The sequence below is a fragment of the Fulmarus glacialis genome, unplaced genomic scaffold (genome assembly GCF_000690835.1).
Source record: "Fulmarus glacialis isolate BGI_N327 unplaced genomic scaffold, ASM69083v1 scaffold7732, whole genome shotgun sequence".
NCBI classification, from domain to species: Eukaryota; Metazoa; Chordata; class Aves; order Procellariiformes; family Procellariidae; genus Fulmarus; species Fulmarus glacialis.
Genome location: NW_009197112.1, coordinates 4,867 through 27,326, shown reverse-complemented (window position 1 = coordinate 27,326; position 22,460 = coordinate 4,867). Strand labels below are relative to the sequence as shown.

At 44.5% G+C, this 22,460-nt stretch overlaps 1 protein-coding gene across 1 annotated transcript in view; it reads left to right on the top strand.

The window, feature by feature from the left end:
• Positions 1 to 21,594, top strand: part of LOC104072830 (E3 ubiquitin-protein ligase RFWD2) — a gene marked incomplete at its 5' end in the record, with an annotated part of 73,749 nt that extends 52,155 nt beyond the window's left edge. Inside the window, 2 exons of the mRNA XM_009572417.1 lie at positions 19,481 to 19,525; positions 21,464 to 21,594. Of these exons, the coding sequence (XP_009570712.1) occupies positions 19,481 to 19,525; positions 21,464 to 21,481 (63 nt within the window). The remainder of the gene's footprint in view (positions 1 to 19,480; positions 19,526 to 21,463) is intronic.
• Positions 21,595 to 22,460: the final 866 nt, after the last annotated feature.

Sequence of the window (22,460 nt, the reverse complement as noted above, 5' to 3'; positions counted from 1 at the left end):
ATCGGTTCAGATCATTAAATAAAAAAAAAGTTCCTTTTACCTGTAATCTGCAGATAGCACATAAATTAACTGCAGCAGCAGGAGGAGAAGCTGCATCCCTCCTCACTACCTGCGCTGGCAGAGGCTCAGCATCCTAACCAACTCTCCAAGTCTAAATCAGGCATACGTGATTTTTTTCTTCCTAGTTTCTAGGTTGATCAGTTGAGACCTTGTTGCCTTTTTCTTCCAAGAAAGGCTTTCTACAAAGCAGACTGCTCTGGCCAAGTTTCTTCCGACCACCAAATAATGGCAAGCCTGTCTAGCCTGGGGAGTATGTGCTTGGGGGAAGACTTGACTTGTTTAGAGTGAAATTTCCTTGATTAAAATAGGAGGTTAATAGTGCTTCTGTATGTGCCTTGCTTCACAACTTGCATGTTAGCTCCAGCATTTGAAAAGATAAATTTGGGCCAGCAGGAGTATAAAAAAAAAAAAGGACAGAAAATGAGCTGGAAGTGAAATACAAATGTCCTTATTTAGTACAAAAGGATTCATCTCACTGTCGGCTTTCTGTTTTCATTAGGTTCATGCTTGGTTTGACAATGCAAAAGAAGAAATTTAAATTGTTGGGAAATGCATGAAAATCTGAAGTAAAACAGGAGTTAGCAGGTTGTGAAACTTTTCTTCTAGTGTTATAGCAGGTAGCAGCCTGCACTGGGAACTTGTGAGTTTTCTTTGTTTCAAAACTTAAGAATATATGTATTTACCTTGCCAAAAGTAAGCAGAGATCCACGCTGTGAAAAATCACTCTGCTGATGCTCAGATGTTTATATAAGAAAAATACTGCTTTAGAGATTTCTTTTAGGTAAATGTTTGGATAGATGTACGGTTACAGGGTGAAGGGATGCAATTTGGCTGCTGCTTTCCCAGTGTATCCTTGAATGCAAATTCAGACCCTCTCCGTGTCTCTTGGCCATCCTCTGCAGCCATCCCTCTTCTTCCCGTCGTAAGGCTCCTTGGTTTTCCCCCAAGAGCAGAGCTGTCTGAACATGCAGGTGTGGATAAGAACAGTCTCCTCCTCGTAAGCCCACCACAGCCACTACATCTTTGGCTTTTGCTATTCATTGTGAACCTGGGAATTACCCATTCTGCAGTGGGGAGGAGAGCTGTGAAAACTCATTTTTGTACAGATTTTTGACGTTTCCATTGTTTTCCTTTGCAAGCAGGTTTGAGGTGGGTTTATGATGCAGACGAGCGGATTCTCAGCCAGGTTGGGGCTTCTGTATTAATTTTGGATAACATACGAATATGGAATTTGAGCCCAGCTCACTACAAATCAAAGTTAATGAAGTAATGAATGCAATGCACGCCAAGCCCCATCGTCTCTGTCTCTCCTTATCCAGACAAACTGTATGTGTGCCGTGTGCCTGGCTTTTTTTTGGAGGCCATTTCTTTATGCTATCATTTACATCTTCCTTGGAAGCTATAGCTAGGGCAGTAGATGATCATGAACTCTTCACGGGAGCTTTTCTGCTGGTAATTGTAGCAGTATGCTAAGTTTGCTGTGACAAGAAATAAGTCACGTTGAGTCCTGGCAGAGGACAGTTGTTTTTATTTTCCTATATCCGCTGTACTGTGTCCTGTATTTCTCACCATCTCTGCTCCGAAATGTTTGAGGCATCATCAGGCTGAGAGGAGAGCAGGGGGTACCTGTTGTGTGGTCCAGCTCCAGCACCGTGGTGTCTGTTGAGGAGTGAGTCAACAGCAGCATCTCTTCGGAAAGAATATCTAAAATCGAGGGAGGATGAAGCAGATTAGCTAAAAAAATCAAACACCAGAAGTGTTTGTTTGTCTTCCCTCACCCTTTGTCAGTGGAGCTCGGGTTTGTATTCTAATATTTATGTAGCTGAAGGATATTACAAAATCAGAGGTACTGTGTCGCAACACAAGGGGTTTTGTTCACTCCTATAATCCCACTAGGAAAATTACATGATTTTTTTTCTTTATATACTTGAGTCTTTTTAAACTTCCTTTTTGCTATTAGTGTCGCTGGTAGCTTAATGGATTTCTTGATTATTGAGCTCCTCTTTTTGATACAGTATTGTTAGTCTTTGCATGCATTCAAAATGACAGGGAGCATTAAAAACAGTCATTTCAATTTGAGATATCTAGAGATAATTTTTTTTTATACCCACTGTGTGAAAATAACTTGAACAGTAGCAGAATTATCCATTGTAAGAGAGATGATTTTACTTGTGAATTGGGTTTAAAGATAAAATCTTTCCTACTTCCTGGGACGTGGATTTCCTATTCATTGCTCTGTTAAGATTAATCGGGAACAAGACTTTAATCCAGAGCAAAGATGATTGAATTGTCCTTAAACACTGATGTAGAACATTACCCAGATCTCACTTTATTGAAAGCCTTTTTTGGTCTTGCAGTGCTGAGAAACCACAAGCGTGTGAGAGCTGCTTGTGAGTACATCCTATGAAGAAGGATGCTTTTTCCTCATTTGTTTGCTCATTAGAAAGTAAAATGTTTTCTAGTTTTTTTGGAATAAAGTTGTTAGGAGGTGTTCTATGGAATGGGTTAAATCTGTGTAGTATATTAGCTAGAAATTATTTTGGTGTGCAGTAAGAAAAAGGGCTTGCTCCACCTGCAAAAGCCTCTGAGGCTTAAAGGTCTGCCATTAACTGAGCTGCTGCTGGGTTTGTGGAGTGGAAATTAAGAAAATTAAGTACCTTAATGCAGCTTTGTGTCCTTTTTGGGAACCCAGAGGAGGACTCCGGCTACCTGAGCCTGTCGGGCAGTGTGTCCGGCAGAGCCGCGGCATGATCCACCGCTCCTCTTGCTGCCACCAGCCCCGACTGCGCACTGCCAGGGCAGTAATGCCAACAACAAGAAGGTGCTTTTAAGAATTAATGCCTTTTTTTAATCTCCTGTTTTCCAGTGGGAAGCGTGTAGAGCCATCAGGTTGTCCTAAATATCCAGTTACAGCCTAGAATGGAGTAAGGATGTCATCTGGTTTTCACCCTTTCGGAGTGCCAAAGAGAGAGCGTGGGGGGAAGCAACTAATTCAAGGATTTCCAGGCTGTGATGTGTGAGCTTGACAGCCCTTCAATTAATTTCAGGACTCCTACCTGAGAGCAGGCTGTGATTGGTAACGTTTGGGAGCTGGCAATACTTCTTTCAGATGCATGTACTATGTTTAAAATAAAAAAAGGAAGAAAAAGCAGCTTGCTGTTTAATGGCCTTGCTGTAGGGATGCTGGCAGGCAGCGCACCGTTGGCAAGCTGTTCCCTGGAGTTTAGGAGTGTGTTCAAGGCTGTTCCCTGGAGTTTAGGAGCGTATTCAAGGCCAGGAGACTTAGGGACTTATTAATGGCACTACAGCTTCAGGCCCTGCTGTTAGCTGGCAGTCACCGGGCGAGTAAGAAAGGAGCCGTCAGTGCCGTGTTTAAGGCCGTTGGGCATGCACGCATGCCCTGTGCAGCATCTCTTCCTTCTGGCTTGAATGACTTTGACCTTCTGAGTTAAACTTTCCCACTTAATGATATTTTCCTATTATTTGAATCCTCTTTTCTTCAGCTTATTTGCATGCGTTACATCACGTTTCATTTAGGATTTGATACAGTCAGAAGCCCAGGATAAAAGACAGTGTAATAAAAGGCTGTTCTAATCATGAAATTTTGTAGGACTGGAAGCTGCTGGAACCAGTCGTGGGCAAAAGAAATATGTTTTGTCCACCGTTGCAGTCTTCCTAGACCAAAGTGGAGGTCTCTGTCTGCTTTAGGAGAGCCAACTAAACCAGATCGTTCCCCTCCATACATGTGTATTATCCCGTAATGTGCTGAGACAGCTCCTGCAGCGTCCTCAGCAGTGACTCTGCTGCCCAGCTGCGATGTCCCACCACGTGGGGACAGCCCTTGGGCAGGGTTTTGTCTGCAGCATCCAGAGCTGAGTATAATTGCCAAGAGTTAATCCAGCTCGGTAGCTTAAAGCAAGACTTGTAATCATAGTTATTGGTTTTTGTATTAAAATGCCCTTTTTTTTTATTTAAAGTCCTCATTAGGTTTAGCAAACTGGCTGCAGAGGTGATTACGTTCTGGCTGGAGAGATGTGCGTGGGTGGAGCAGGGCCGCACGTCCTGAGGTTCCCCTTCCCTCTCAGTTCTTCTTGCTGCTTCAAGAAACAGCCATTTGCTGTAAGCCAGGTTTGCAGCTTTGATTGAAAATGACTGTGCAAAACCCCATCAAAGCCGTTCATGTCCCAGAGTTGGTTTTAAAAAAAAAAAAAAAATCTAAAAGGCACCTTGGAGTGTGTGAGCTCCCCGGGATGCCAGGGGCCATTGCCTGTGGTTTGCTGGTGTCCCCAGACAGGACCTAGTAAATCTTTCTCTGCCTAAAGAGCCCAGAAAAAAAGGGAGAAAGGATGAAATTGCTCTCTGAGGTTTGGGATGATTATTAAGTGCTGGCCCACTGCCTGATGACTGTCACTGGTTGGCAGAAGTGAGACAGATCTGGGAGGGGTGGCTGCAGCTGTATAGCTGGGAAGTTGTGCTTTTAATTGCTAATTAAAGTTACCATTTGCATTTGGGGTTTTCCTTTTTAAAGAATGACATCATATTACGCAAGAAACTGCTAGCACTGTTTGTTTATAGCACGACCAAACTGGCAACTTGCTCTTGCTGCTTTGCTGGTACATCTGTATTTCACCTATTGCGTACTTTTGCTTTCCCATCTGTTTTTTATGACTTCTGTCCTGACAGCCCTTGTTCTTCTAGTCCTTGACTCCCCTCCCATGCAGACATATGATCCCGTAACATTTTCCCTTTTGTCTTTATAAACAATAGGCAGGCAGTCTAATAGTGTAAGTCCAAAGTCAAGGGAGCTTTGCAGATTCAGCTTGACAGCTCCTCTCTCTGAATTATTTAAAGGCCATAAACAAAAGAAAGCCCATCTAGAGCTTCAGGTGTCTTCTCATCTGCTATTGTGAAGAATGCCTGATAGGCGAGTCCTGCTAATTTTGTGCATGTAAATCCATGGGATTTAGTAGAATAGCAAGAGCAATTAGAATTCAGGGTCTACCTCCTGGTGGTCCTTAGGGGAGGGTAAGTTGCAGGGAGGTAAATGAGCAAGTCGAGGAGAGGGAAAGTGGAAGGTGAATGAAAGAATAGGGAATTTCTCTCTAGTTGTAAGAATTGTGTGTCGAGTTTGGATCGCCCCCCCCCAATCAATTAACTTGTCTAAAGACATCCTATGTTTTGCTTCTGACTTTAATCTCAGTTCTTGGTGGGGTGGTTTTGGTTTTCGTTTTGTTTTGTTTTGTTTTTAACATCCTTTGGTTTTAAATCTAAAATGCTTTTCAACAGCTGAATGACCCAGTGATTTCTGATTTCTCAGGTGCATTTTTGTTGCTGGTTTCACTCATCCTTCCGGATTCGGGAGTGTTTTAGATGGATGCGATCAGGGAAGCAGGCAGCAGAGCACAATGGAGTCCTTCAGATGATGCAAAGTTCATTATTATCTTTTGAATAGTTCATTCTGCAGAACAAAGTAGAGAAGATGTTACGCTTTGCATTTATTGTACTAAAGTTATAAAGCTGTGCTCTCATCATTCTTAATACCTAAGGCATAGCTGTCTTCTCTTCCCACTCCCTTCTCCTCCCAGATAAATACAATGGAGAAAGCATCAGTAGTAGGATATTAGGGAAGCAACCTCATATGTATCATCTGTACTCTGTATGGTTTTGTTAATGAAGTTCTTCACCTTTTATGTACAGTCAGATCTTATTAAAATTCAATTTACTGTACTGCCTTTTTCAATACCAGCCATACAATTTGGTAATCAAAGCTGATATTTTGCAGCGTGGCCTTACTTTGAAAACTGACCTGCAAAAATGGCACGTGGGCTTCAATGTATCTTCTTTCAGGGATTCCAGCATGTCTTTCAGTTTACAAACAAAAGATCGCTTTCTTCCCGACAGCCTTGCAGACATGACCCAGCTCAAAGTCCAGTTCAGCTCCCTTTTGCCGTAACGATAAGGATTTACGGAGACCACGCTGCCCGTGAGCCAGGCCACCTCCGACCCCGTTCTTGGCTATAGGTGAAGAGGAGATGGTTCTGCTGGCTGGGGGAGGATGCCCAGCTCCGCTGCCCCATCCTTCCCTGTGCCTGCCCTGTACCACAAGAACAGAAGACAGTAAACTTTTTTAACACAACCTTATGTCTTGAATATGTGCAGGGAGAAGATTTAAGTATAACTGGAATCTTACCTAGTTACTACTCAAGAGTAAACTAGTGCTTGTGACATTAAACGCAGTTTTGGATGTCATCAGAATCTGCTGCCTGCAGGTGTAGGCTCTAGCCATTTTTCATTGCCAATCTCAAGTTTATCAACCAACATTTTTTCTCCTTAATAATTTTCCTGCATGCCCTGGCTAGTGAAAATATTTGCCCACTGCACTCGGGGCATTTTTGAAACAGTATTCTAAGGAGAGAAAGCTTCCTATTTCTCAAGACTAGAGAAGGCCACGTGGTTTGGTACAGCTTGCCCAGCCTTGTCTGCATTGCGGGAGGTTTCAGGTACATAGTGCTGCGCTTGATCCTGTTATAACATTAGCTGAATTGGATATTGAAGGAGAGCAGCAGGTTGTGAATTTTTTCGAGATTAATTGAAACTTTTGTTTTAGCTTAATTAAACTTCCATTCCTTAAATCAAAATCCTCTTTCCCAGATAGGTGTGTGTTGTAAATAGCATTAGTATAGGTATAATTTCATGAAGCTTATACGCATGCTGATGTTAATGTTTATGCCTTGATTTTTTTCTGCAAGAAACAATTTGTCCCTTCTTTTATCTCACCAGGTCCAGGTGATTCCACTTCTGTGGCAAACATATACGTGTCATATAGAAAATACAAGAAATATATATATTTCCTGTAGTGGCTTATGCAGCTACAAGCTGGGCCACCTTGCAGGCAGGTACCCTTCCCTCTTCTGTTCTCACCACCAAGCAGCTGCGCCCCTTTGGGTGGAAGCAGCCTCCAGGGATGAGATATTTTTGCCCTCCCGCTGTGCCTCACTTCCCCTCCCTTTGATGTAGCTCTGCTTGCCACGCAGATGTGTAATCCCCCGCTCTCCCTGCTGCTGGAGATGCAGCGTCTTACGCATGCTGTCGCTTCCCCCCCCACACCCCCACGGACAGCAGCCTCAGTGCTGACACTTAGACCCGTGACTCTGTTCCTGTTGCTATTAAATATACTATTCCTGGGTTAAAGAGAAATGAAGGCTTTGATTTCCATGGCTGCCAGGCTTCTGGCCCGTCCAGTAACACAATTAGAAGGCTTGCAGATGCAGTGAAATCATCATCCTTTTCCAGCTGGCATGAAAAAACATTCAGAATAGTTAATGTATTTCACAGATATTGAGCACTCAAGTCCCCCTGCAATGCTATTGCAAGACCTGTTAACAAAATGGTCAGGATTTTAACGTATGTCCAGAACTTTCAAAGTTGCTTGGTTTGCGATACTGTAGTATCAGGGTTTGGGTTTGGTTTGCTGGTGGGATCCCGCTTGAAAACGGATGGGTATGTTCAAGGGATGTTGTTACAGTTAAAGCATATGAATTAAATGTCAGAATGCACGTTGATTTAACGTGACCCTTTTTTGCATCTCTGTGTCAGGCCGGTCTTAGAGGTGGAGGTGATTTCATTAGGACGGTGCAAAGAAGCTATAATCGGCAGGAGATCCAATTTACTAGGTATTGTCCAAGCAGACAGCAAGTGACAGCTTCCTGCCCCAAAGAGTTGACAGCCAAACAGTATAAAACGAACAGTAGCAGAGTATGAATCCACTATCAGTTTTAAATAAAATTGATTTCCTCAGTCCATCAGCCATTTCCTGAGTTCCTGCCAAAGTGTTCCCCTCTTGCTGACCCAGCCAGCCTGACTCGGCTTAGCTCCCTTCATCATTCCTGACATCTCCTATGACTAACCCATTCTCCTGAATCGATTGCCACCATCTCTGGTTGTAATGCATTAATTGTTCTTCCACTTTTACTTTGAGGGGACGGTGTCATGTGGGGGGTTTAGTAAGGTTTTTCTTTCCAGCCTGTCCCACTTGCACTGGCCAGCACATGTTCCCACCAGTTACATGGCTGCAAGACCTCTTTCTCCAGAGGTTAGTTCGGGGCTTTATCCACCCTCTCTTAAGCCTATGGTAGCTTTAATACCTTAATATTAGTCAAGCCTTTCTCTCTCTTGCTTTAATTAGGTGAATTCTGTGTTATTTAATCTTCTGCACACCCTGTCTCAGACTGGGAGCCATGCAGGAACTGGTGACTTTACTCTCATGTAAGCAACACTCTGTACGTCATTCTGCTTGGAGAAGGAAGGCTCTGCATCTTGCCATCATGAGACAGACTTCATATCGATACTTGGGTCCCTTCATCAGAGATCCAGTTGCCAAAGATGTTGAGGAGATGAGCTCCTCCTGGTTTCAGTGAGAACTTCTGAAAATCCATCCAGCTTTGCTGAGAGGCACACACTTGGGTTGAAGGGACTGACAGTAGGCATCGTGTGGGTCTGAAACATTTCGTCATATGGTAATTGGGAAACCTGAAGCATCTCCACAGCATGTAATTTGCATACAGAGCAGAATTCATGATTTTTGGAAAAAACAAGGCTGGACTTGCCCCAGTATGGGCCGTTGGACTGAATTCTAGATGGCTGCCAGGTACTATCAAAAAAACCATCCCTAATACTTTGGGCAAATCAATTTGGCTGTCAGCTGTAGCCTCAGTCCCAAGAACGGATGTTTTTCGGTACCAAATGGGGGAAGCAAATGAAACTGGTGGATCTAGAACTTTACGTTGAGGGCATGTCCTCAAACAGAGCTGCCACAGTTGTGCAGGTGCCACCATTGTCTGGGACCACTGCGAGGATCATCTCCTGGCTGTGGGAAGGGAGGAGGAGATGGCAGGACAGGCTCTGCATGGTCTGAAAGGCTGGTTAAACTAAAAGTTTGTAGAAGAGTGAGGATATTGGGACACTTGATATTTTCCAAGATTCATAACTGTTCAGTGTTGTGAGCAGAATCAGTGTCATTCAGGAATTTCTTGCTCTTCTCCCGTGCTCCTGACATGGGAACCTGGTGTGAAACTCCCCAAGGGTTGGATGAGTTGTTGGAGCGCTTGGGAGATACCAGACACTGATGTAGGTTTAGGACCTATGACTGCTAGGTAAGCGTCCTGTGTCCCATGAGCTTAGATGTGTGCGTAGGTGTGAACTGTGGGTGGGAAGGGTCATTAAATATTCTTCAAAACCCTTGGCTGGGCATCATGTTGGACCCGGTGTGTTCAGCCTCACCTGGCAAGTTGTTGCAGTTTAGGGTTGATAAGCATGCTTGATAGCAGTGGTTTTGTGCCCCTAGTCTGTTTGGGAGAGGAACACAGCTGGAACAGATTTCTCATCAGCAAATAAGTAAATACTGCAGTTCAGAAAAGGAATGCTTATTAGCAGAGTTAAATCTCAGCGGTATTTCTCCCTGCTTTTTCTCTACAGTGCCTCATTGTGAACATCTGGATTAACCTTGGGCAAATCCACCGAGTGTGTTGCCTCGGTTTCCCCACATGTCAAAGTAGGATAATACTTAGCTACCTCACCAGGGCATTTGTTACACTTAATTAATGTTGTAATGTGTCTTTGGTTCCTCTGATAAAATGTGCTGTGCGAATGCTAAGTTGTTTTTACTGATTGGATTGTTAATTAAATGTGCACATATAAATGATTTATTGGCATTAGAGAACTAAGACTTAATAATTTAAAATATTAACGTCAAGGTGGTTGGGTCAGTTTTAAGCCTGTATCATTCAGCTATTTAGAGACTGAAACTAATGGCACTGGGAGAGGAAGGGAAAGCAGGAGCTGGACCAGCTAACGGCTTGTTTCGTGGTATTGCTATGTGGGGACTGATTTAATAACAGGATCCAAACTCCAATGCCTGGCCCAGGGAAGCCACTGGCAGCATCAACAGTGCGCTGAGCTTCATAGAGCACAGGAGATGTGTCATCTAGCAGTGATCCCTCTTGGCCCAACTTGGAAACCTTTGGAGGAGCATGCTCCAGTTCAGCATGGCAGCTGACGTGCGGTATTAGCTCTTGTGTATCAGGAAAAAGCATGAAAGAAAGGATATCTGGGGCTTGTGTGCAGCTGCAAGGCTGCTGACATGGACCACCTTCTCCTGTTGAAAGCTCCTGGCCCAGCAGCAGTTTGTTCCCACAAAATAACATGGTGTTTCAGTCTATAACCATAAGGCTTCTGCCCCCTTATATTCTTCTATCCTCTGGTTTTTACCTAGGCAGATGTTTCTGAGGTGGATGTGGGAACGAGCTGTAGTTGACAGTCCAGGCAGGGATCAGAGGAACAGATATGTCATCCTAGTGCAGTAATGAGTTCAGGGACCTAGAGGTACAGAGCTAAGAAGAGAATGCCTGTGGGACCAGATACAGCTGGTTGATTGGATACTGGGACCACAGAGGAAGGTTAACCATCATCTATTCCCTTTCTGAACCCAAGAAAAATGTGCACATTGGTGTTGGTGCTAGCGTGTTGGAACAGGGTTGGAAAGAAAAGGAAACTGTTCTGTAAGCAGGATTTTCAAAGGTGGCTTCATAAGGGGAGGGAGAAAGAGCTAGGAAGATGTACAGGGTGCTGTGGAAGAGGCAGCTGAAACTCGAGAACAAAGTGCTGAAAGTAGGGTTTTGATGAGAGATGCCATGCAAGGGACAATGATCTCACAAATACAAAAGCCCCGAAGGATATGGGACAGATGGGCTGGGAAAGATGAAAGCGTTCTTGCACAAACTAGGGAATTGCTGATTCAAGTGTGAAGAAGACTTGAAAAGAGGGAACTGAGCAGCTGAGGAGTGCTGGATACAGTTGAGCTGGAAGAGAAAGCACTGACTTGGCAAAAAGGAGAAGGAAGAAGAATAGAGAAGGTAAGAGGGATGGGAGAAACACATCATGAGTGTGAAAGAGGTATAAGAGAACCAAGTAAACCTGAAGCAGGCTGAAACAAATTGGAGTTTGCCCTTCACAGTAGGGCAAGGAGTATTTTGTAAATTAAAGAGGACTGAGGAGCTGGGAGGCACGGGAAGGGGTGTCTTTTAGCATCTCTCAGGAGTTTCCCACCACCATCCATTCCTTCCCAGTGCAGCAGCTGGGAGTGGTGGTCCTCGCGGTGCTTCAGGCCTGGGCTGTGTAGCAGCCGTGGTAGGCTGTGCTTGTAGGGTGGACTGTTTGTCTGTCTCATTCGGGGTAGCTTGGACTGAAAAGGCTTTTCATGTTCTACTGATTGCTGTTTACGGCTCCGATCCCTGATGGTTTGCCATTGGTCTGCACAAAATCAAAATCTAAAACTACCAGATTTAGGTCATGTTTCTGAATACTCTCATGCAGATTGGTGGCCTTTTCTTCAGATCGCACATTTTGTTTCTGATGAGGGTTTGGAAGGGAGGCATAAGCAACAGCGATAGCGATAGTAATGATAGCACCCTGGGGCTTGGTTTTGCCACATACAGCACTGATGGGCAGGGCAGCATGACCTTGGCTGGGGAGAGATTAAATTCATCACCTCCAGCATGATGTAATGACTGATTGCAACAAACAGTAGAAGAGAAAGGAGGAAAATGTATCGGCAGTAGGAATGCAGGTCTTGGACTGTGCAGTTGTCAAGCCACGTACAGCATTGCATTATGTGGAATTGCCAAACAAATATTTGGGAGCTTTAAGTATTAAGAGAATAGATGCTAAAAGCTGTTTTCACTAAACGAATGCCTAGCCATTTCCTGTGGTTTTGCAATATTAATGCTAATGTGTTGCATGTTTATGTATACATTTTTTGTAGGCTTATTGCAAGCTATATTTATACACTGCTGCTGCTTTGTTCAAGGCCTTGAGCATATTGTTTATGGGGAGCGTCTGAAATCCCAGGATATACAACCATAGGGACAAGTAGCTTTAGAGACCTTGTCACAGATAGATGGGCAGTGGAGCTCAATATTCCCGCATATAGAGGAGGAGAAGACTTGCACTTTGGGGAAGAGGGGTTAATGCCAACGTAATGTGGTTTTAACATATGTCTTCCTACCTTGCCTGATGGGGAACGTGCAACAGCTGTTACAGCTGCGTACTTCGCTTTGCAGTAGATGCAGAATAATAAGTGTCTGACGAGTTATTCTCGTCTTGAGTTCTAAATAAATTAGGCGCTCATCAAAACCAGTTTTGTTCCAGAACAACTAAATTACAGAGGCGGTCACCTGTAATGTATCGACAGTTCCTGGGGTGAGCTGTGCTGGCTGGCTCTCCTGCCTTTGCAGAGCTTGCTTTGCCCTCTTCTCATCAGTCTCGCTGGCCTCCGTTTCCGTCTTGAATTCAGAAGAGGGCGTAGAAACGAGCAAATCTGTGCCTGTCCATGTGCAGCACCGTACACGTGCGTACTTCTATTTTCTTCTAGCCTGGTCTTCAGTTGCCTTGTTGATCTTGTTTTCTTGAGAGCTACATTCTGAAAGGAAAGGTCATGCTAAGAAAAAGTGATTTCTCACTTGGCTGAGAGATAGCTTATTACTTATTTGAGTGTGTCATTGGAGCAAGCCTTGGGCTGCTTTCCTCTGAGCACCCATGTGCTGTGAATACAGAGACCTGGGTGTATATGATAGCAAATAAGCTTCCAGTTATACAGTATCTTCTTGTGCAGAGTTTGGTCTGAATAGGAGTAGAAAAATGCATTAAGTGTAAAATCCAAAAATGAGAAGACTGCTTCTTCAGGGTGCAGGAAAGAGGGACATATTCATGTATTGAGAGTCGCGGTTAGAAAATACCAGATGTGGAAGTGTTAGAAAACTTGATAAAAGCATCTCTGGTACAGAGGTTAAAGTCTGGAATTGCAGAAAAACGAGGGGAGGGATTCAAGGAGATATTGAATTTCTACCTGTGCACGTTTCCTAGCAAGACGTGCTTCATTTTGTGCAGAAGCTGCAAACTCTGCATGATGTAGGATGATGAAAACACTAATTTGTTTGAAAGCTTTTTCCCCCTTTATACTGTGTCCATGAATTCCTGTGTGAGAAGAAGCTATACGTGTGTGCATATGATTGCGGGCAAGTCTTTCTATAGAAAGCAAGCCAAAGGAGTGCCGTCATCTCTAAATCTGTGGGTTAATGTGTTAAGAAAACATCTTCATTACGCTGTGCGGGTGTAATTGTGTAGCATTTATAAACTTAAAAACCCAAAAGATTGTGTATTTGCAGCTGCAGCTAGAAAGAAGCACAGACGAGACCTTTTTTCAGATATATTGAGTTGTTGCTTCTTTTTTGGCCCAGATAAGCCTAAGGAGGCTTTATCTCTGTGTGTACAAAGGAATTACCTTCAGAATGAGATAAAAATGTAGTTTCTAAGGATTAAAAGACACAGTTTAGGCATGCGTGTTCTGTTCCAGGTTTAAAACCAAAAGAGTTGGGTGTTGCTGCTCCTGAAATGTCTTGGTATGACATCTTTTGTGTGTAAGACCTTGTTCTTTAAAGAAGTACTTGGTTTAAAGGAGTAATTAATTTCTGGTTGGGCCTGATGTTCACTGTGTAGATAATATTCCCTTAAAATCGTTCAGAAGGGATTAATGTTAGGTGAGTGTAATGCTATATAAAGGAAATTCTGGCACACAGGGAGATAGTGGGTTGTGCACCACTCTTTAAGCATCCCACCATGCACCCCTTCATCGATAACAGTTGTATCGCAACAAAGGAAAAAAATAAAATAAAATTCCGCATGCAACACATTATCCTACTGGGAGGAGATCTAATCTAGCAGTTTAGCTTTTAAAAACCTCTTGATTTTTGCACACTGGAGGTTCATTGTGTTTCCTAGGCTAGAATTTGTAATTTTCTTTCAAAAATAAAAGCTGTCTTGAGTCATCCAACAAGAAAATAACCTGATCCCCGGGGGATTTAGAGTGAAAAGCCATTAGAATCTGCTAATTACAAGATGAAGAGCAGTCAAGCAGTGGTGGTCTGTTGGGGAACCGCTTTCACACATCTTGATACACGAAAAAGCTTCGTGCGCTATGTCAATGGGAAAAGTTTTGATGAAGTATGTTTTGCAGATGGTCTGCAGCTTCAGTCCTAAAAGCCAGCACCTAAGTAATAGTTGCCATCTTCAGTAAGGACCAAGTAGCTTTGCTGAAAGGGCTTTCAGTACAGACAGCACTAGATTTAGTTCAACTATATACTTTTATTCTGCCTATAAATAACATAAGACAATGGCGATTTGAATACAAGCTTTCTCACCCTGTATATTTTCCTATTGTATCAACAACTTTGCTTAATTAGGCTCCAGTTCCTTTGAGTAAGTGTTCAGGGTTACTTGGCAGTGAGTCTGTCTGCTTGAAAGAGAATTGCTGACGAACCAGCCATTTGTTAGCAAAAACGTCTACTGGGGTGGGAAGGTGAGAAGTTGTTAATTTAAAAGAAGATCTTTAAGAATCCTAACTGTGAATCCGTAGAACAAACCTAGCTGAAAATCCAGAAAATTCACGCTTACCTCAATGACGACTGTGCTGCAAGTTTGAGGCGAAATGTGCTTTATTTGCGCAGAAAAGGGGAGATAACAGGCACAAACTTCATGGCCTGTAATTATTTGTAATACCGTGAAAGTCCCAAATAGGATTTCCATCGCATGAACATGTGCACATACAATTTGAAGAGACGCATCTTGCATCTTAGTAATCCTCCTAAGGAACAACTTCTTCAGCCCATTGTGTTATATTGCTGGTATCTGTAAAAAGTAGGGGAGAGCGTAAAAGTAAGAAATAAGTCCACGTTGTACCATTTCTCATTTAGCCAAACTTTCCTCCTTCCTTAGCGTGGGCTGTGACAGAAACACAGTCAGTTGAGTTTATTTCAAGGTTAGTTTTGTCAGGCTAATGGCACGGAGAAGTGCTGCGGCATCTTTTATGTGTTGGCTTACGTGGTCAAAGCCGTGGTTAGCTACCCACTGCAGTTCCCAGCCTTCAAGTACTCTGACTGTGTTCTAGACTGGTAAGACTAGCTTTTGCAAAACTACCACGTTTACAAAGTATAAAAGTGTAAGTTATGTTCACGCATAAATGTTCTGATTCACAGTTCCATTCCTAACAGGGGGACCGAGATGTTTCAAAGTCGGCATCTGGGCTCCTCCTCTTGTGTAGACCATGCTCCAGCTTTTTCTTCAGTGTGAGCTTCTTTAAGGATTGATATATATGGGATAACAGAGGAGCAATGGTCTCGCAAAGGATTATATTAAAGGAAAAAAAAAAGATGTGAGTGATTTGTGCTCATCTTGCCTATTTTGAGCCCCTTTGGGACAGGCTCTCTATTTTGTGTCAGGAAAGAAAGACGATAAAATACCCATGATTTTGCACGAGCCCGCTGGCGAGAGGGGTGCTTAACTCCTGGAGCACTGCGGCTGCAGGCGGGCATCCACCATGGCTCTTTATTAGTGAAGAGGGATGACAGAGAGGAGCCTTGCAGTTACTGAGAGGATGAGTTTACAGCTTAGCTAGAGGGTCTGTCTGGAGCTTTCACTTGCTCCGTGGAGTTGAGTCCACTTGGATATTATCAGTGTGTGTCCCTCCAAGGAGATGTGTGTGCTGTTTTAACAGCTGTCCATCCCCCCCCAATGTTTTCTTGCACGAAGATGTAAAGAAAGAGTGGAAGAGCTACAACCTCAGCTGATTTTTACTCCCTATCGCACTGAAGCAGCTCTGTCAATTTTCAGTTGTTCAGCTGAGTTTCTTCAAGCTTTGCAAAACATCCAGAGCATTTCGGATTCTCTTAATGCCGACCGCTCTTGCACGAATACCAGCAGTCAGCCAGACTTTCCTTCTCCTCCCTTCCTTCCCTATACAAATTGCTTCCCCAGGGCCATCCAAATACAGGGCTCGTATAGGAGGGAAGGAAATCAGTGTGCTTCAAAATCCAGCTGTCACCAGGTGAATAATTCCTTCAAATGATGAATGTAGCAGGTATCTCATCTACTCAGGAAGGTCCTAAATTTGATTTTGTTTTTCTTTGCCATCAAGAATGTGCTGCAGAAATTTCTTTTTTTTGGCACAATCAATGGAAGTCCCCTCAAATCCCAAGGGCAAATGCTCCTAAGGTTCTGTGGGTAGACCAGTTGTGTTCATCCAGTGCCACATCCAGGAGAACAGAGATGTGTCAGGTTCAGGTCAGAGGTGCTGCTCTCTGGTCTGTCTTTGTTCTCAGGACCAATTTGCGACTTCATCTTGCATAATGCCTACCTCCGTGTGGATATGCATCCAGTCCGTGGGCAATAACAAAGATTTGTGGTGGAGTCAAGTCCTTCCCAACATCAAGGAACTGTCCTTCAGACTTCACATAATACTGTCTCTGCAGTCGAGGAAAAAGTTGGCATGTGTGGAAGGTTGTTCATAAGTCTTAGCAGAGGACTTCAGCCCTGGAGCATCTTAGAGCTGTTCTGGACCTGCACACCCTGTTAATCTTGACTGAGTCCTGAGAAGCACCTACATTTGTCAATTAATCTTTCTGTATTCATATGTAATGCCAAGAGACAAGAAGATGCATACTTTTGACATCGCCAGAGCCTTGCTCTTTCTGTTGACTTAACAGGACGAAAACTCTTAAGCTGTCTCCTGTCAATTTTATGGCTGTCCCTGGCTTGTTGAGATGCCACATTATCTCATCGCAGGGGACCCGAGTGCATTGCGCCACGTCTCCACCGATCGCTCCTTATCTGCCTTGATGTGCAGAGAAGAGGTTGCCACATTTCATCAGGTTACACAGTCGGTGGCTTTCCACCGGAGTGCAGTAATACTTGAGATTAGCAGCCACATGGAACAAAATGCTGTTGCTTGCCAGGCAGTAAACCCTTGACGCTTGAATTTTGTTGTATGTTCATTTTTTTTTCTTCAATCTTGTTTTAGCAAGGGCAGCTGGCACCTTCTGCCTCTCCTGTTAAGAAGGGCTACAGCTACTTACCACCTATAGCAGGAGGTGCATGCATAGAAGAGTCATTTCAAAAGTGGATTTCTTCAGAGCAGGATTATTCAGCCGGGGTGGATCTCCAACATACCCCCTGCCTCTGTTTTCGGAGTTTCTGGCTCCTGCAGACAACAAATTTGGGAGGGATGGGGAAGGCCAGCCTTTCAACCTTCTTGCCCTGCACAGAACCACCAAGTGATTACAGTAAAGTAGAACATGCAACCACAGTGGATGGTGATACCCTGTTTTTCATGCTTGAGAGATACAGATGCTCATAGTGGTGCGGTAGGGGAAACGCGTATTCTGCCAGTTAAGTGGTCATGGTGGTTGTCTTCTGAGGACGTGGTAACTCCATCAGGTGTGTCCTGGCAAAAAGATTGGTTCAACATGCTCACAGCTGTTGCGAGTTACAAACCTACAGATCTAAGCAACTTCACAGCTTGCTTAGGTGTTTAACGTGCTGAATATATTGTCTGTTTTACAGGCAACACAAAAGGAGGAGAATTGTTTCTTTAGAGGATTAAAAACAAGTTACTTAGCTGTGTTCCTGGGGAAGCAGTGCTAGAGTGCCTTAACAAGCAAGTCACTGTTTGTTCGATGACAGGTTTGGTGCTAATTTTGCTGCTGTCTGCTCCTGTTTGCATCTCATGGTTGTGGGTAAAAGCAGCAGAGTGGTGATTAGCTCAAACCCTGCTGAAAAAAAAAAAAAAACCAGTGGCTTCTGAAGAACAAGGGAGTGAGAGTATATTACCCTCTGGCGTTTTTATTTTATTTAGCAGGTAAAACTGTTCATTGAACCAGAGTTCATTTACAGTGGTACCCCAGCAGACTGCAGCAGCAGGATGAATTACCAATCACTCACAGTGCAAACAGGAATCATTCAAACCCTGGATCATCTGTACTCAGGAGTTCAAGTCTCTTGCACTGCACACTAGATAGCTGCTAGTGTCTCTCCCTTGCCTACAAAATCCTATCTGGCATCCCAGTCCCTGTTTTAGTCCCGAATCACATTTATATCTGCATTCCCCCCGGTGGGTTTTGATTCTAATGCTGTTAACCAGAAGCTGAATGGTTCACGGGATTAGACTCTCTTAGCCACCAAATTAATGGAAATTGGAGTATATGCTTCCTTTGAGGATATACTTTCTTTTCAGGAGTTGACTTGGAGGATCATTGGTGAGATAATATCAGGAGTCTTAACTAATCCCCTAGTGATTGTACCGGGGTGAACAAATCTGTCTATAACAGTTAGCCCAGTGGTCCGCCACAAGGCTACTCTTGCCTGATAAGCGGCCTTTTGCATTGAAAAGGGTTTTTCTCCCTTTGCTCTGAAGCTGGTGGCTGTGCAAAGTCCCGAACCTCGTGGCAAGGCAGCTTGCGACCCTGTTGGGGCTGGGTCGGGGCTGGCTTTCCGCTGCCTTTGGAGCGGGGCGTATTCTAGTCACTGAGTTTATTAAAAATGCATGCGTTAAGCGATGCAATAATTACGGCAAGTTTGTCTGGGGATGGATAGCAGCAGTGAGAGAAATGGAGAAATGTGTCTGAGAAAAGATATCAGCTGCCTTTGGAGAAAACAGTTTGCGGCGGGCGCTTTGGCAGCATACGTTACAACTGCTGGCACAAGGACAGATGCGGGACACCGGTCTGGGAGCGGTGGTTCAACCTCGGCATCTCCAGGGCTGTTGCCGACGCCCCAGCGCTTACATGCTTTAGGTTTATTGGGACTATATCATTCCTTTGGATTTCCCCCTGTCGGAACGATTTTGGTTTGGGAGGGTGTCGCATCAGGAATGCGGTCTGAAGAGCAGAGGCTGTCTCCCCCGGTTTTTGCCTGGGGTTGCCTGGCTGACGCTGCAGACCACTAATTTGCAGACAATGAGGATATCTCCAAAGGCAACTCCGTCAATTGGCAGGAGGTAAATAGATGCTGCCTTTCTGAAGGCTGGAGCCCTCTCTGTTTATCTTCCCTTCCAAACTGGGGGTGTCTGCTATTGCTCTCCGATTTCTTCTCCTCTTTGTTTGACTTGTCTGTGGCTATGGGAGAGGTTGCGTGGCCTCAGAGATGGAAAGGTTTTGTCATGGTGATTAGTCAGTTTAGTTAGGGCGCTGGAGACCTTTGTCCATATGCTGCCAAAAGATGAAAATGATTATTATTATTTGCCCACTTCACAGGGAGACTGTGAGGATTAATTCATGTTTGTAAATTGCTTTGGAGATTTAAAGCTCTGTACAAGCACTAAGGATTATTGCTTTCTAATTCTTTAAGGTAATATAACTTTTATAAAGACTTTTAGCCTCGAAAGCATCGTGGAAATGGGAAGAGTTAAGTCCCTTTGAAATTAGATACACTTCTAATGTTTAAGATAAAAACAACTGCTGCCTCTCTGGGGCTTCTTCCAAAAAAGAATAAAAAAAAACAATGGCAGATTTTGATAGTGCCTCTTCTTTTTTTCCAGGAGTCCAACGTGCTGATTGCTGCTAACAGTCAGGGTACAATTAAGGTAAGTTATTTCATGCATCTCCTCTTTAAACGCTTGAATCTGTCGTTAGTAAAGAGCAAGGTCAGAGAAACCGTACAGCCAGGAGAAACCATTAGAGGAGGTCATCCCAACTGTAGAATTTTGTAATTGAAATGATGTATTTGCCTCTGGCACATGGCGGAGCAAGCAGACAGCACACCAGCAATGAAACCCAGTTAAAGCAAGGTGTAGAAAAGCTGCTGGCGGCCGTCCAGCACCCGCCGTGCCTCCGCTGCTCCTTGGGGTCCTGGTAGCACGGAGGGTCTGGCAGAAGCATCTCCCCAGGCTCGTGCTGGTTCTTGTGGCAGCAGAGGCTGCACGTTAACTGGCCGGCCTTAACCAGAGCCCGTCCTCTGGCTGCTGCCGCCGACACGGGGTGCAGCAGAGCTGAAAGCTGAGCTCCTGATGTGCAGCCGGCTGGAGCAATGTTTAAAAAGAGCAGGGATGCTCCCTCACTTTGCTTACTCCTGGTGCCCAGACTGGCTGTAACAGACAGCAGCTGCCAGTGCAGGGTTTTGTGAAAGCAACAGCCTTCCCCGTGCACCGAGAAGCCAGCATTTTGCTAGGTTTTCAGCACTCGAATTAGAAGTCTTCCAGAGTGTCTGTTCAATGTATTTCTACCCATGAAATGTCAAGTAATATGGAAAAGACTTTGTCCTCCTTTTATGCGTCTGTCAGACAGCCAAGCAAAACCAGTATCCAAACCAGTACCTGATGCTCCGGAGAACCCCAGGTCTGATGCCATCCCAAATTGTACACAGCAGCGTTGACCTCCACCATGCTTTTGAGGCTTGGCTGTTAACGCCACAAGCTTGTAGCCCAGAGCCCTGGGCTGTAGTTGCTGATGAAGGGGTTTACTTGCTGTTTGCAAAGTTGCACACTGGATTGTCACTCTTATGAAGCTGAGGTCCTCATCCTGATTTCCCCTCGCATCCCTGTGACGATAGCAGCTCTCTGGAGCCAGACCAGAGTTGCTGGTCTGAATGGTCCTGGAAAAATCACAAAAAAAGCAGGAGTGGGGGGAGACCCAAATGGCCTGTGTCAAGATTTTTTTTTTTTCTTCCTTTTTAGGCCACGAGTGGCCTGGTTACTCCTGCTCTGACAGCGTGTGATGCTGTAACCTCTTGTTCGTAGGCCATTTATTTAGCGGGCTGTGGAATTGGTTGCTCATTACTTTGGTCACTTCCTTCTTAGTAAAATGGGCAAAATGCACAGACGCTTTTGATATCTTGAAGTGAATCCAGCAGCAACAGGAGAGTGATTAGAGAGGAGAGGTTTTGCTCATGCACTTTGCTTGTTAATGAGAGAAGGTAGACAGAGAAATGCGCAAACAGCCAGGGCTGTCAGAACTCTGGTATTTCCATTTGCCTTTGGTAGCACGCAGGGGAAAGGTGGGATGGTCTGGGAGAGGACTGGGTTTGCGCAAATCCACTCCAATCTGGGGGCAGATGCCAAGCCCTCGAGCTTTCCCCAGTAAAACCACCCCCGGTTAATACGGGCTGTGCAAATTGCTCTGCAGGTGACAGCCCTCGCAGTTACTTTTCTTCTGCCATCTCTAGACCATGCCTTCAGAGGCTGACGCACCATCTTAGCGCGGACAAGGGAAATGTGAGCACGGAGGGCCGAGAGGGCAAAATCTCTGATCTCTATTACAAGATTTCCAAGAGCTGGTTGATTGGGATGAGTGGAAATGAGACAACTGTGGGTGGTTTTGCTTCATGCCGTAATTTATCCTAGCGCGAGCAGACACCAAAATCGGGATCCTTGCCAAGTGCTTATCCCGTTTGCGTGATATTATTGCACGCTCGGTGAATAAAGGGTAAGGGGTGGAGACGGAAGAGTCAGTCCTGTCCTAGTGATCTATATGCTGATGTAGGAGATAATGAATGTCACAAATTGCTATTCTAAATGTCTTATCAGGTACTGGAGCTGGTATGAAGGGTTTTCTCTCAAGGCATGAGGTACTTGGTCCTGCTGATATGCTACAGTATTCATCTGGGATCCTCAGCAGAACAAGAAACCGAAACCACCTTGATGTTCCTCCCCAAAACCATCATGTTTGGGTTTTTTTCCATTTATGGACTTTCTAGGACATTTTGAGACACTGGAAACACCAGTGAACTGTCTGCCATCAACATTAACTCCACAGACTTTGCTGCTGCTGCTGGTGGTGGTATGGTTGTCTAATTTTTATGATAGGAAAACAAATTCTTTTAAATAAAAACAAAAAGGAATAATAAAATTTATTGAGCCACAAGCTGAAGCTGGAAGATTCTCTCTTGTTGCATATGGGAACAGATTTACTTGGGAAGGGAGCTTACAGGACCACACAGGGCTGTCCTTAGTTGCACATCTCTGGTTACTTTCATCTGGACTGTTCCTTCATCCCCATTGGAAAAAGAAAGTCTCTAAGCCTTACCTGGACATGCAAGCAATCTGCTTTGAGATCTCATAACGATATGGTTCAGTTGTTCCTTTGATTTATTTTTTTTCTTTTTAGATGCATTAAATGTTGAGAAATGTCACCCAGGTTGACACCTCTGGAGACTGAAGTCCTCTGGTCATCAAGAAGAGAAGGGCTTGCTCCTCTCCTTATGCCCCTGCCTCGACCCAAAGGGGCAGCTCCAAAGGAGAGGAGTAAGTTGTCCTTCTGTCCATGCGAGCCTGGGCCTCTCTGCTGCCTGCCACCAGCAACGTGCTGAGATGAGGTGACCTGCAGTTGCCTGGGACTTGGACTGACCTCACCAAGACATCGTGGGATAACGATCTCCCCCCTGACTGACCTGGCTGCGTTTGACTATCTCAGCTAGTGGAGGAAGCTTCTAGATGCAGTTACCAAAGCCCTGCACCACTTAATCGCCCCTGTGGTCTGGTTGCATTTGTCCCTCTCTGCACACCATGGAAGCCAAGCATTTTG